At 41.6% G+C, this 15182-nt stretch overlaps 1 protein-coding gene across 1 annotated transcript in view; it reads left to right on the forward strand.

Moving 5' to 3' along the window:
* Spmip2 (sperm microtubule inner protein 2) overlaps nucleotides 1-15182 on the forward strand; it is a 107999-nt gene that overhangs the window by 80535 nt on the left and 12282 nt on the right. Inside the window, exon 4 of the mRNA XM_090343187.1 lies at nucleotides 14549-14738. Coding sequence (XP_090199313.1) covers nucleotides 14549-14738 — 190 coding nt within the window. The remainder of the gene's footprint in view (nucleotides 1-14548; nucleotides 14739-15182) is intronic.

Below are 15182 nucleotides of genomic sequence, written 5' to 3' on the forward strand. Positions count from 1 at the left end.
CCAAAAAAAAAATTCAAAGATCCATAGGGGAATTATCTCAAAGATTTTTTAAAGACACTAAAGCAAAAGTTTTAAGCAAATCATCTTCCTTCCCTAAATCAAGCAATCAACTGTTCTTTCACTCACTATCCAACAGTCTCGTTTCTCCTAGACTCAAATTTTGATCACTTCTGATTCACATTTCATTTATTCTCTACACCTATGAGTCATCAAAGCTTGTTAATTTGTCTTATTAGGTTCATTTCATATCAGTATCAATACTTTCTTTATTCCAAATGCCAGTGTAGGGGTCCAGATAAAACTAGTAATGCTCAAACATTGATTAATGTGACAATTTCCTTGCTACTATGCTTACATGGATTTTATATAATTGTATTTGCATAGTTTCATAAAACTTTCATAATGCCATTTTTTGCTCTTTAGCATTAGCTTCACCTTTTCAATAAAATCAAGCATAAGAGTAATCTAAAAAAGACTGGGATATAGCTCAGTGGTAAAGTGCTTGCCTAGCAAGGGCAACATCCCAGGTTTGATCCTCAGTACCAAAAAAGAAAAGACCCAAAAATACAATTTAAAAAATGTTAAAGGATTTGAATTTGGTAGAATTTTAGCTTTCAGTAGTTATTATTTTTTGGTTTTGTTTTCATTTTTTAAAATCAGTAGCATAGACTTTTGCTCAGGTGTCATTTCTGGGTACTGTCTGGAAATTGTGTGGTTGTTAAGCACAACAAAAGGAAGCGAGGGGCTGGGAGCATGGCCTAGGGGTAGAATGCTTGCCTAGCATGTATGAAGTCTTGGGTTTGATTCCTCAGTGCCATATACACAGAAAAAGCCTGAAGTGGTGCTGAGTCTCAAGTGGTAGAACACCAGTCTTGAGAAAGCCCAAAGACAGTGCTCAGACCCTGAGTTCAAGCCACAGGACTGGCAAAAAAAAAAAAGAAGAGAGCCAGAGTACCTAGATGTGAGTTAATTGGACATTTATTTAGTGGATAAATCAAACTGTTTCAGAAAAGTGTCTTTTCTATATAATAGCTCACAGTATGGCAGGAAGGAGACACAGATAACTGAAACACAAATGACCACAGCAAGGGATAGCTTGCTACATACAACCTAGACAAGGGGTGAGGAGGGGTGGCATGGAGATTATCTGTGGAAGAGTCTAGGAAAGGCAGGCCAGGTAGTGAGGCAGGAAAGGAAGAGCTGGAAAAGAGTGGGCATGAGTAACAGAAGCCCCAAAATGATAAACAATGGATAGACACAGGAAATTTTTCAGCGCTTCTGGGTATTAAATAGAGCAGAACAGGTGACATCAGTAAGAAACAGGAGAGGCCAAACACTGGTGTCTCACGCCTATAGTCCCAGCTACTCTAGAAGCTGATCTGTGGAGGACCATTTGAAACCAGCCCAAGCGGACAAACCCAAGAGACTCTTATATCCAGTTAATCAATAAAGCCTGAAGTGAAATTGTGGCTCACCTGTTTTGGGTAGAAGAAAAACCAAGCAAGAGCATGAGTCCCTGAGTTCAGGCCCTAATATCACATCACCATGCGCGCGCGCACACACACAGAGGCAAATTAACTCTTGAAAGAATGGAAAGCCTCTGAAGGAGATTAAACTTTTATGCACCCATCCTTATTCAAAGTGATGAGATCAGGTTTCTGCTTAGGGTGGAGAATGGCTGTGAGTGTGATAGGGCCTTATGGAGTGAGGGAAACCAGGTGAATGTGGCCACCTGTAAGAATAGGAGTGAAAACCAGTGAGGAAGGAACAGATTGCAGCATCATTAAGGACTCAAAGACTTATATTGAATGTGAGGTTGATGAAGGGCCTGTGGGAGTGGCACAGGTATGAACAAAACAGAAAGCAGTGTCTCCTGAAGGAAGTAGATAAAGTGGCTGGAGAGCTAAGTAAGAATAGAACAAAATGGGGCAGGGAAGGGAAAGAGGGACAGAGGAAGCCTCATGATATGAGAGGTGAAGTGCGGAAAAAAGCAGTGCCCTGGCCTTGAAAGGTTTAGATGAGAACCGGGAAGAAGTGAATAGTGAGTGCAGAAGGAGGAGGCCACTGTTTGGGATATGAGAACAGTGTGCTCTGGCTGCAGAACAATGTCCTGGGGCTAGTGCTAGTGTACCCTTGTGGAAGAGCATGGTGAATGCAATATGGCCTTGCCTAGGAAAAAGCTCCCTCATCTACAGAACAGAAAAGAAGGAGGTAAAACAGCTATATAGAGAGGAGTTGGTTTTTTTTTTTTTTCCACTGCGGAGTAGGTGAAGAGATGAAGCTTACCTCGACCTCACAGCCTTGTCATTCTACTTGGGGTCTCTGTGTATTGAAGTTTTTGAAATGGTGGGGAAATATATTCCACTTGAGGTTTACTCTGACTTTGTTGTTGTTACCGGTCCTGAGGCTTGAACTCAGGACCTGAACGCTCTCCCTAAGCTTTTGTGCTCAACGTTAGTACTCTACTACTTGAGCCACAACTCCACTTCCAGCTTTTTGACCTTTTTAATTGGGGCTAAGACTGTCATTGACTTTCCTGCCCAGGCTAGCTTGGAACCCTGATTCTCAAAACTCAGCCTACTGAATATCTAGGATTACAGGCATGAGCCACCAGCAACCGGCTACTCTTAGTCATTTTTTTTCTTTTTTTTTTTTTTTTTTTTTTGCCAATCCTGGGCTTAAGCTCAGGGCCTGAGCACTGTCCTTGGATTTTTCTCAAAGCTAGAGCTCTACCACTTGAGCCTTCACACTACTTCCGGCTTTTTCTAAGTATGTGGTACCAAGGAATCATGCATACTAAGCAAGCACTCTACCACTAGGCCAAACTCCCGGCCCCCTCTTAGTCATTTTTAACTGTATAATTCAATGGGAGGAGAAACTTTGTCTACCGAGAGCAGAAAGAGTCTAGCCAGGCAATCAGGGAGAAGATTCCCTCCCAGACTCTACATCCCTCACCATGGCCTTGAGCAATGTCGTATGCAGGTACTTAAGACATCACTTCACCATGGCCTTGAGCAGTTGTATCAAGACCTCATGTTCCAGGTCACTGTCCCTGGAAGACTTGCACGGGGACAATGGGTTGATTAGACCCAGAGTTGTGTACTGGAAAGAACACCCAATCAAAGGGGCTGAACAGTGCATGAAGAGCTTGTATAGGCTGTGTGGAGCCTCTCACTGGGTGGAGGAACTGATATGGCCACAGGCTGTCTAGTGGTCTTGAGAGTCATCTAGCTCTTTCCTCCAGACACCTTGTTGACCCCTGCACAGTGCAGTGCCCTCCTTTGGAACCCTCTATCTAGTTGGAGCTCTGCTTATCTCTCTTCTGCAAGTCTTTGCCATTTTACTTTTCTGTGTCTATGGATGCATTCTTCAAAACTATAGAGACAAAGACCCAATCCAGGTTTTGGGTTTTTTGCCAGTCCCGGGCCTCGAACTCAGGGTCTGAGCACTGTCCTCGGACTCTTTCAAGGCTAGAGCTCTACTACTTGAGCCACAACATCACTTCTGGCTTCTTCTGTGTATGTGGTACTGAGGAATCGAACCTGGGCCTTCGTGCATGCTAGGCAATCACTCTACTTCTAAGCCAAACTTCTGGCCCCTCCAATCCACATTTGGGATCCAGTTTTTTGGTATCACTGTCCTGACTACTGAGTGTTGGCCATGAGAAATGAAACAAGGGATAGATGCTGGAGGGGGTGGAAAAGATGTGCTGGAATTGCTCTTGTGTACTGAAGTGCTGGAGGCCCACTGGAGGCTGGAAACCACAGTTAGGCTGGGCAACGTTCTCTACTTTCTCTAGCAAGAGCGTTTCTAGTGTGAGCAAGTGACTTGATGGCCAATCACCTCAGACCAAGAATAGGAGGAGCAGCTTCCATACTGACCACATTAATATAGGAGCCAAAACACTGACATTGCTGTAGCCTGGCTGGTCATCTTCAGAGCAAGGACCTCACACACTTAGACAAACTCACTTAGGGCACGATTACCACATAGTTGACACATTTTATATTTAGACTCTGCGGCAGCTTGCAAAGATAACAGGGTTTATACTGAAATGTGGCAGCTTGTGTCTAGTAGCCTAAAGGCTAACTCATTAAAATTCAGGATGGATTGCATGGTGGGCAGCAGAGCAAATGTTTTCTTCAGTGAACAGAACTAAGGCTTTCGAGACATTTCTCTCCAAATCTGAGTTACTCTCTTTGCAGCTGTTCAGTAAGACCCGATCCAGATATCACCTCCTCCTTGAATTCAGCACTCCACCTCCACCCTTGTCTGGGCATTGGACACAGACAGTAATAAAGAAAGCAAAAGAGAAAGGGGAGTAGGGGCTGTGCCACAGTAATTATTCCTGGCAACCATGGGCTGGCTTTACCTGATTTCAAAGCAAGTCATGGTAAACCTCATGACAGACTTTATCCCAAATATAGTTCCAGCTAATGGAACTCAGAGAGAAGAGTTCTTCTAAGACATTGTTGTTTGTTGGAGGTGGGGGGGCTACATGCCAGGCAAGTCCTGAAGGACTGAGCAACACCCTAGATCTCCAAGAGATTCAAAGTAGGAATAAGTTAGATATTGGTGGCTCACACTTGTAACCTTAGCTATTCAAGGGTCTGTGATCTAAAGATTGTGGTTTGAAGACAGCCCCCCCAAACCCTCCCCCCACAAAAGTCTTCGAAACTCTTATCTTCAACTAACCACCAAAAAACCAGAAGTAGAGCTGTGGCTCAAGGAAGGCTGTGGCTCAGCCTTAAGTGGAAAAAGCCAAGCAAATACATGAGACTCTGAGTTCAAGCCCCTATACCGGCACTTATATACAAAAAAGAAAGAGAAAGAAAGAAAGAAAGAAAGAAAGAAAGAAAGAAAGAAAGAAAGAAAGAAAGAAAGAAAGAGAACAAGAATGTGAGTAGAAATCTCTAGTGGCTTCTATCCTAAAAACAAAATGAACAGTAAAATGTTTTGTGCAGTACTGATAATGGTACTCTGATTCTACAATGGGACACAGCAAACAAATCAAGAATGACAGTACCCTGTCATGCTTGCCAAGTGTCTCACCTTTATCCTCCGGGTGGTATATATTTAATTTTGACTCAAAAGTCACATGGGCAGTTAAAAGCAAGTTTTCTCCTGGGCTCCAGTGGCTCATGCCTGTAAGCCTAACTACTCAGGAGGCTGAGATCTGAGGATGGTAGTTCAAAGCCAATCCAGGAAGGAAAATATGTAAGACTCTTATCCCCAATTAACTACTAAAAATAATCTGGAAATACAGCTGTGGCTCCAGCTGGATAAAGATGAGACACTTGGCAAGCATGACAGAGTATTGTCACTCTTGATTCAGGGCACCAGGAGAGAACAGAAGCTCTGTGGCGAAACTCTTCCTGGATGAATCCCTGTTCCTGTGCAGTGCACAGTACATATCAACATCTACTGCACCTATGCAAAAGGCCACAGGAGAAAAGTGAACTAAGAACTCATCTTTTTGGGGGGGGGGGTTATGGGGCTTGAACTCTGGGCCTGGCCACTGTCCCTGAGCTCTTCAGCTCAAGTGATCTACTGGGCAGAGAGTATGGCCTAGTAGTAGAGTGGGTGCCAAGCATGCACAAAGCCCTGGGTTCCATTCCTCAGTACCACAGCACAGAAAAGGCTGGAAATAGTGCTGTGGCTCAAGGGGTAGCACTAGCCTTGAGAAAGCCCAAAGGCAGTGTCTGAGCCCGAATTCAAGCCCCAGGACTGGCAAAAAAAAAAACGTTTTTTCATATACCACCAATGGCTTCTTAGCACTTGTGAGAAATGACATTGCAGGTAGTCACAGCTGTGATGGGAAACTCTGAAGAAACTGGCTGACTGAGAGACAGATCATCCTGTCACAGGGTTACAGTCTGGATGTGTCACTTGACCTCACATGAACAAGTTACACCAGGATATGAAGTAGTCACACCAGCTTGTAGTGACATCACTTTATGATGCTGGAGGGATGCAAAGCCCCAAAGGAAGTTTCCCCACTTTATCTGAACTTCAAGTGGGTAATGGTTATTATGGTGTGGATTAGGTAATTAGGCTGACTCACTGGAACGTAAACTCTGTGTGTGTGCGCGTGTGTGTTTATTGTGTGTATTGAGCTTGAACTCAGGCCCTGGGCTCTATCTGTCTCTCAGCCTTTTCATCACTCAAGGCTGGCATTGTACCACTGAGCCGGCTTTTTCGTAATTAATTGGAGAGAAGAGTTCATGAACTTTCCTGCCTGAGCTTGCTTGGAACCTTGATCCTCACATCTCAGCCACCAGAGTAGGATTGCAGGCACGAGCCACAGGAATCTAGCTTAAATGGCAATTTTGAAAATTTAACTTTGGAATCCAAAATGACAGTCATTTTTATTGCTTATTGGAACTATTTTTAATCCGCTAAGTAGAGCCAGAAGTTGTGGGTCAGAAGCCAAACAGAAGCAGTGTGTCTCCTGTGCACACAACTCTGGAAGCTCAGTGCTCCATGATAAACGTTATTTTCAATCACTTATGTAAACAGTCATTCAAACAAACATTGAGACCTTATTGAATTGTCTGCTGAGGAATCAAGGAGCTGCCACTGAACCACCTCAGCCCAGATCTGTGCTCAGGCCCACCAGGCCTGACAAGACGCTAGCAGGAGTCTTGAAAGTCAAGCCTGCCCCCTGCTTGGACACTTACATAAGCAAAGGCCCGCCAGTCATTTCCTAACTGATGCTGAAGTCTATTTCATCTTCTGTCCTATTTCTTTGCTGTTCTGGTTGGGAGGAAAATTTTGGTTATTTCTCAAAAATAAGCCCATGATTTTGAAGGAATATCTAAACATTGTTATATGATTTTTAAAAAGGAATTCCATTAGTAAAGGACACGGCAAGCTGAAAATCAGTTTCACTGCCCTCTCTGTGGAGCTAGAGGCTTTCACTGGAGTTAGAAAAAAAAATCTGGTATTTTGTGTGTTTATAGATGTAAACAAAATGGACCAACAATACACTATAAGTCACCAACTATAGACACCAGACATTCAAAAAGTAGGAAATAGGCTGGGGCATGTTTAAGCACTTACCAGGCATATAAAGGCCCTGAATTCCATTTAGACCATATTGAAAAAAGGAAGGAAAAAAGATTTCTCCCCCTTACACAGATTTTTCAGGGCCATGTACTTGCTAGTTAGCCTCTCTACCACTTAAACAAAGCCTGCAGCCCTTCTGGTGTTAATCATTGTCCAAATAGGGTCTAGCATTTTTGCCTGCAGTAGCCTGAATTGTGATCCTTCTATTTTACTCCTCCCATGTTGCTGGAATGACAGGCATGTACTTACTTATTGATATAAGGATCATAGTAATGTTTGCCTGGGCTGGCTTCAAACCATAATCCTCTTGACCTTTGCCTCCTGAGTAGCTGGGATTATAGCAGTGGGCCAGCAGGCCCAACCTACCCACAGATTTTTCTGAAGAGGAAAGTCAACATGACAATGAAAACACCAGCCTGAATGATGTTCTGCGGGGCTGAGGAGGAATCAATGTGGGCAGATAAGAAGGATGTCTTTTAGAGAGAGAACGTTTGAGCTGTATTTTGAAGATATGACATAGAGGTGGAGGCAAGAAACAAATCCCAGCCTCAGGAGCAAATCCAGGAAGCACAGGGAGTAGGTGACACTCTGTGGTGTGAGTTGAGGAGAGACAGGCTGATTGGTAAAGGTTTGTGTTTGGGGATGTTTGGAAATTCAAATGGAATTGTACATAAACCAGATTCAGTGGTGTTTTAAATTCTATCCTGAAACTTTGGGGCTCCATTCTCCTAGGAGGTAAACTGTTGTTCAAATTTTCAAGACAGGAAATACTATAATCAAATCTATGGTTTAAGAAAACTACCAGAAAAGTGGATAGAAGAGAGGGGGAAAGGATGCTAGCCAAATGACTGCAGTAAACACAATTATGGCTGGAATTAGAGAGGTGAGGTGAAGAGAGAGCTATTGTGACTTGGCAGGGAGGAGAAGTGAGGGTGAAAGGTGACACCCATATATGTACTCTGGGGGTTCAGGTATATTGTTATATCCAAAGACCCACAGGGAAAAAGAGATGTTTTGGCAGTGGTCAGTGGAAGGGATAATTAAGACATGGGAAGATGGCTTGAGGGGCATTATCATAATATAAATAGCTAACACAAATATTAAAGGATAGACACTTTTAAGTGCCCTACAAATATTAATTCATTTAATGCTGATTAAGGGTAAGTATTAGTTGGGCTCATATCTGTAATCTTAGTGGATCAGAAGACTGAAATCTGATATAACAAAGCCAGCTTGAGCAGAAAAATGAGATTCTCCTTCCTTCCTTCCTTCCTTCCTTCCTCCCTCCCTCCCTCCCTCCCTCCCTCCCTCCCTCCCTCCCTCCCTCCCTTCCTTCCTTCCTTCCTTCCTTCCTTCCTTCCTTCCTCTCTCTCTCTTTCCTTTTTTTTCCCTGTCCCTCTGTCTCTCTGTCTGTCTCTCTTTTGCCAGTCTCTATTTTGGGCTTGAGATCAAGGCCTGCGCACTGTCCTTGAGCTTTCTCAAGGCTAGAGCTCTACCACTTGAGCCACAGCACCACTTCCAGCCTTTTCTGTGTATCTGGTACCAAGGAATCGAACCCAGGGCTTCCTGCATGCTAGGAAAGCACTCTACCTTTAGGCCACAATCCTGGCCTGAAAATGAGATTCTTATCTCCTATTTACCAGCAAAGAATCAGATGTAAAGCTAGGGTTCAAATGGTAGAGTGCTGAATTTGAGTGGAAAAACTAAGGGGCAATGCACAGGCCCTGAGTTCAAACTCCAGTACTAGCACCCACATAAATGTGTGTGTGACACACACAGAATGAGAATGATTCAGGAACCAGTAACTGGCATCTGTAACTGTAGCTATTTAGGAGGCTGAGATCAGAGGATTGTGATTTCGAGCCTGTGAGACTCTTATCTCCAATAATCTACCAAAAAGCCAGAATTGGAGCTGTGGTTCAAGTGGTGCTAGCCTTGAAAAAAAGAAGTTTAGGGACAGCAACTAGACCCTTAGTTCAAGCCCCAGGACCAGCACACACAAAAAGTATGTATGTAAACACTATATTGAAAATGAACTATACAACTTGGTGGTGGGGGGTGGGGGGAGGGAAAAACTGGGAGAAAACAGGGGAAGGAGTGACACTGTTTGAAAATAAATGTACTTCTGTGCCAGGAGCATGGCCTAGTGGTAGAGTGCATGCAGCCCTGGGTTTCATTTCTCAGTACCATATACACAGAAAAAGCCAGAAGTGGTGCTGTGGCTCAAGTGGTAGAGCTCTAGCCTTGAGAGAGCGCAAGGACAGTGCCCAGGCTCTGAGTTCAGGCCTCAGGATTAGCAAAAAATAAAAAAATTGTATTTCTTACCTGACTTATATAACTATAACCCCTCTGTACATCATTTCACAAATATAAATAAAAAAACAAAAAGTATTATATATGGGCTGGGAGTTTGGCCTAGTGGTAGAGTACTTGCCTAGCATGTATGAAGACCCAGATTCAATTCCTCAGTACCACATACATAGAAAAAGCTGCAAGTGGTGCTGTGGTTCAAGTGGCAGATCTCTAGCCTTGAGAAAGCCCAAGGAGAGTGCTCAGGCCCAGAGTTCAAGGCCCAGGACTGGCAGAAAAAAAATTATTATATATTATAAATACACATAAATTTAAATACATTTAAATATATAAACATATAAATATATTTACATAATATATAATTTATATTTTTATAAGTTTATATATTATATATGTATTAAGTTATATGTAATATATTTACATGTTTATATACAGATTATTTATATTATTGCATATTAGTTATATACATAATATATGCATTCATATAAACACAAACATTCATATATATGCAAACATTTATATATATTATAAATACATTTTATAAAGTTATAATTTTATAAATGAGATTTAGAATGTAATGTCTAAGTTCCAGCTTCTCTGAATTTTGCTGGTTGGGCTTAGATATGTACAAAGTGGGAAATAAGTCCTATAATATGGTTTAATGAAGCAGATTAGAAGTAGTACATAAAAACTAGCAGTGTCTCACCAAAGGCTATCAAAAAATTCTTATCATCATCTGTGAGATATTCCAGTATGAGGAAGCTGAGATTTGATGTTTGTATATTTGTATATAAATTAAATACTATTCCCTGTTTGGGAGATAAGTAGCACTGTGAAAAAAGATGAGAATTTTAGTAAATAGCAAGAGAAAAAAAGAATAAAAAAATTGTTCTAAAAGAAATATACATGGAATGATCAACCAAGAGGACACACGGAGGTGTGCGTGCACACGCGCACGCGCGCGCACACACACACACACACACACACACACACACACACTCCTCATGGCACGGAGAGGAAGGAGGAGGATATTGGAAACCCAAAGGGAATTGATTAGAACATGTTTATCTATCATCACAAGCACCGCAGGGAAGTTATACAGAAAGTCTAAAGATAAAGGATTTGATCCAGCAGATAAGAAAGGGCACTACTGCTCTCTGTGGCAGGAACCATCACAAGTAATGGCAGCACAAAGCGAAACACAGCAGAGACACAGGCAACAGAAACTCGGGCAAAGATTTTCTTTACATAAAGTCTCCATTGGGCTTACACAGTCTAATTATTCCAAATGAGAGACACCATGTAGCCTACATGTCATTAGGTCTGGCTTACTAATTTTTTCCAAGTGTTTCCTATTCCCTACAAATGAGACAATGTCATTCTTTCTAATAGAAGCATAAAATTCCATTGTGTGTATATATCACGTTTTCTTGATCTATTCGTCCACTGAGAGGCATCAGGGTCATTTCCACATCTTGGTATGGTAAATAATGCTGCAATGAATATGGCCATGCTGGTGGTGGCTTTCATGCAGCCCGAGTTGTGTTCATTTGTATAGATGCCCATGAGTGGGATTACTAGATCATAGGGTAGTTCTATGTTCAAGCTTTTGAGGAACCTCCACACTGCTTTCCAGAGTGAATGAGTTTACATTCCCACCAACTGTGTAGTAGCATTCCCCTTTGGATGTGTCCTTGATAGCATCTGTTATTGTTAGTTTTCTTGATAGTGGCCATTCTAACTGGGGTGAGGTAGAATCTCAATATTGTTTTGATTTGCATTTCTTTTATGACCAGAGATATGGAATATCTCTTCATGCATCTATTGTCCATTCTTATTTCTATAAATCTACAAGCAAACCCAGTGGATAGCAAAAGACAAATAATTACACCTGGACATAATTAAACAGCAGTCTAAACATTCACACAGTCAGAACAAAGGAGGACAGTCTTAAGAAAAAAATTGCAAGGACTCAATAGCTAAGTAAATATGATCATATAAAATGATGCTTATGGAAATTAACTCCAAGAAATGGAAGCAAGAGGTTTTATATTGGAAATGAACTATACAACTTGATGGGGAAGGGAGCTAGGAGAGGAAAAACTGGGAGAGAATGAGGTGGGGGTGACACTGTTCAAAAGGCAATGTACTCATTACCTGACTTATGTAACTTTAACCCTTTTGTACATCACCTTTACAAGAAAAATTTAAATATCTATCTATCTATCTATCTATCTATCTATCTATCTATCTATCTATCTATCTATTGAATAAAGGGCCAGGAGTGACCTAGTGGTAGAGTGTTTGTCTAGCATTCTCAAAGCCCTAGGTTTGATTATCCTAGGTACCCCATACACAGAAAAAGCCAGAAATGGTGCTGTGGCTCAAGTGGTAGAACGTTGGCTTTGAGAAAGCCCAAGGACAGTGCCCAGGCACTGAGTTCAAGCCCCACAATTGGCTAATAATAATAAAGAATAAATACTCCATTTCATTTTAGAATAATGCAACTTGAGGAGTACTTCAGGAGTGGTAGAGTAAGGACTTCCAGAAAGATGCTCCTGCATGTAAGAGAAAAAGAGACAAAACACTGGAGAAAATATAGTTTAGTGATGAAGCATGTGCCTAGCTTGCATAGCTTGAGTTCAATTTCCTAGAACCACAAAGAAATGCAAGAAAATGGGCAAAAACCACCAAAAGAACACACTTGGGAACCCATAAAACTGAGGTTGTAGAAAGGGAACAGACATCTACAAAACACTGCAAATGTACACAATGTATATAGAACTTAATGATGGCTGACTATAAGAAGTGTCATTCGCTCTCCACATCTCTGTAGAAAGCTTGAAAACTCAACAGCCTTGAAAACATAGTCATGGTGAAAAACAGCTGCATACCATTTCCTGAAGATGGAACACTGGTTTTATGATCTTTAAATGCCCCATATTTAGAGAAATATCCTATTTGGCCAATTTTGAAATCCTTAGAAAAACTCTGTTCTCAAAGCTTTTAACGGGTTGACCTAATTTTGTGAATAAATAGCTCTATCTCATGGGCATTTGTCAAAGTAAATTAGCAATTATTGTATATTATAGCTGTCTGAGGGGACAATACAGGTTAGGGTAAACCAGAACTGGAAAAGCCAGAGAATGAGGTATACAGAGAGGTTTTTGAAAAGCTCGTATATATTCCTATAAATCTATAAGTCTCTTGCTTGGACAGGCCTACAGGCATGTCTGGGAAGACAGGAGAAGGATCTACTCTTTTAGTTTTGGCTGGTCTTGGAGTGGTACGTAGCAGGAAATAAAGGCTAAAGCAGGATTGTTAACCATCTGCCAGAATATAGGCACAATGCTTCAATGTATACAAAGGCTAGAATAGTTAGGATTCAAGGCATTTAATGAAATCCCTTTCCGATCATTAGCTGACCATTGAACAAACTAAGAAGAAACTTCAGGGGAGACATTTGGCATTCTTAAACAATTAACCTAAGAAAGTCACTAAAGATACAGCAGCATTATTAGCATCACCAAAAACTACAAGCTAGGATAGTGGTAGCCTACCAGTCTCTCTGGTTCCATCCACAGAATTTAGGGAAAAACAAAGACAAATCTGTTCTATTTCTATTGAAAAGATGCATAACTTGAATCTAAAAGAAGAAATGTATGATAAACTCAAACGGAAGAATATCCACAAAATAACTTGTCTGTTCAGACGTACCTAGGTTGTGTACAAATCACAGGAAGACTGAGAAACTATTCTGGAATGAAGGAGACTAAAGAAATGGGAAAAATAAATTTAATATACAATTAAAGCGGATTCGAACTGATTAAAGTTGTTGTTTTGCAAGTACCAGGGATTGAACTCAGGATCTCCTATTTTCACTCAGCATTTTGCTCCTAGCACCAGGTACACACCATTGATGTCTGGTTACATTTTTTTAAACTTACTTTCTTTTCAAGGTGCTGGGTTTTCAAACTCTAGGCTTGCATATGCTAAGTACACATTTCGCATTGAGCTACTAAAATATCCTTTTGCAAAATGAACATTATTAGGGGGGCACCTGGAAAAATGATGTTTGACAGAGAAAGTAGGATAAAAAGGGAATTTTCAGATTTTTCTCCGATTCTAGTCATGTTGAAGTTACATTGAACGCCCTTGTGTGCAGCAGTCACAGACCACAGTATTTAGGGATGGCAGATGTCCTGTCAATAAAGGACTTTGAAATGAGCTAGGAAGAGAAACTTTTGTCAGGGCTTCCAGCTTTTCTCGAGAGGAAGAAAAAAGTAATAATCGGACTCTTAGAGGATGTAACAAGTAAGTGATGTGAACATGTTCTGACCACCAGGTAAGCAGCTTTGCTGTGAGTTGGCTCTTTACCATGCCTGGCCACAGGCCTAGGAGAAACAGGAGCGCCCCAAACCAGGAGCGCCCAAATCCTTTTCTCTTTAGAAGTCCTACTTCAAGACTCTATGATAGTAATGAAAAGCTGACTAACTTATTTGGGAACCTAGAAAACTGAGATTCTAGAAAGGAACTCTGGCAGCCCAGGTTAAGGGAAGATGTGTAAAAAATCCTAAAAGGCATTCTCAAGCCTGGTTCCCAAACAAGATGGCAAATCCTTACCTTACACTCCTCTTTCTGTCTGTTCCCTACAGTTGCTCTTTATATTGTGAAGGCAAAGGCAGAGTTAATGTTCTAATTTAAGGTTTGGGGAATGTTGCCAAGAAACTCACTGGGGAAAGATGGAGCTTAGATTTTCTTTCTTCTGAAATGCTGTCCAAAGCTAGAGCATTTTCCTGAATGTCTGTGAGACCTTGAAATCAGCAGCCTATGTCCTTGAGAACTCCCAGGTTTCACAACGTCACAGCCACCTTTTCTTTCTAGCATTTTCCATATGTGGCTCTGACAGAACCCAGAGAACACTGGTGACAAGGCTCTGGCAGAAGTGCCCATGTGAAGGGTAGGTACTTCTTGGCATTTCCAGCAGTTGAATAGTCATTGGTAGAGAATGAGGAAGGACCTTCCAAACCTCAGGATGCTGACTGCTGGGCCAGGTCTTGAGCTCTCACAAACCATGTGGCCAGAAGCCAACTCAGTTCGTAGGAGAAACAGAAAATCTCATGTATGAGAAAACTGGTGACATTGTTCCTGGTTTTTGTTCTTCTTTCAGGCAACCCAAGCCTTCTGTCCTAGATACTCAAGGAAGGTACAGTCGTGGTTTTCTTGCCTGGCACATGGATGATTATGAGAACACCCTTCAGAGAAACTCCAGACGGGCTCTACTTTTGAAGCAGAGTAAGTTGCCATCATTGAGAGTGCCCCATCCATCAAAAGTGCCAAAGACAACAGAAAAGAAAAAGGTATGATCTGTTGCTGTTTCTTTTAAAGAATTTATTAACGTTGATTTTTACATCATATTTTAAATGCCAGATTTAACAAATGAGCGTTCAAGAGATCTGTTGCTTTTTTGAATCACCATAGGCAGAAAAGTCAAGCTGTTTTAACACACAAACTACAAAGTGCCACTGAACAGTCTGCAGCTCCTTTTAACTTGGGAAAATAAACTGTAGTCTGTATTTGATTCCCCACAAGATTCCATTGAGCTTGGGAGTTGTTACCCACCTTTTTTTTTTTTTTTTTTTTTTTTTTTTTGTTTGCTGGTCCCGGGGCTTGAACTCAAGGCCTGAGCACTGTCCTTGGGCTTTCTCAGGGTTAGAGGTCTACCACTTGAGCCACAGCACCACTTTCAGCTTTTTTCTATGTATGTGGTACCAAGGAATCGAACCTTGATCATGCACGCGAGG

Source organism: Megascapheus bottae, chromosome 13 (assembly GCF_031878675.1).
Source record: "Megascapheus bottae isolate mThoBot1 chromosome 13, mThoBot2.hap1, whole genome shotgun sequence".
Lineage (NCBI taxonomy): Eukaryota > Metazoa > Chordata > Mammalia > Rodentia > Geomyidae > Megascapheus > Megascapheus bottae.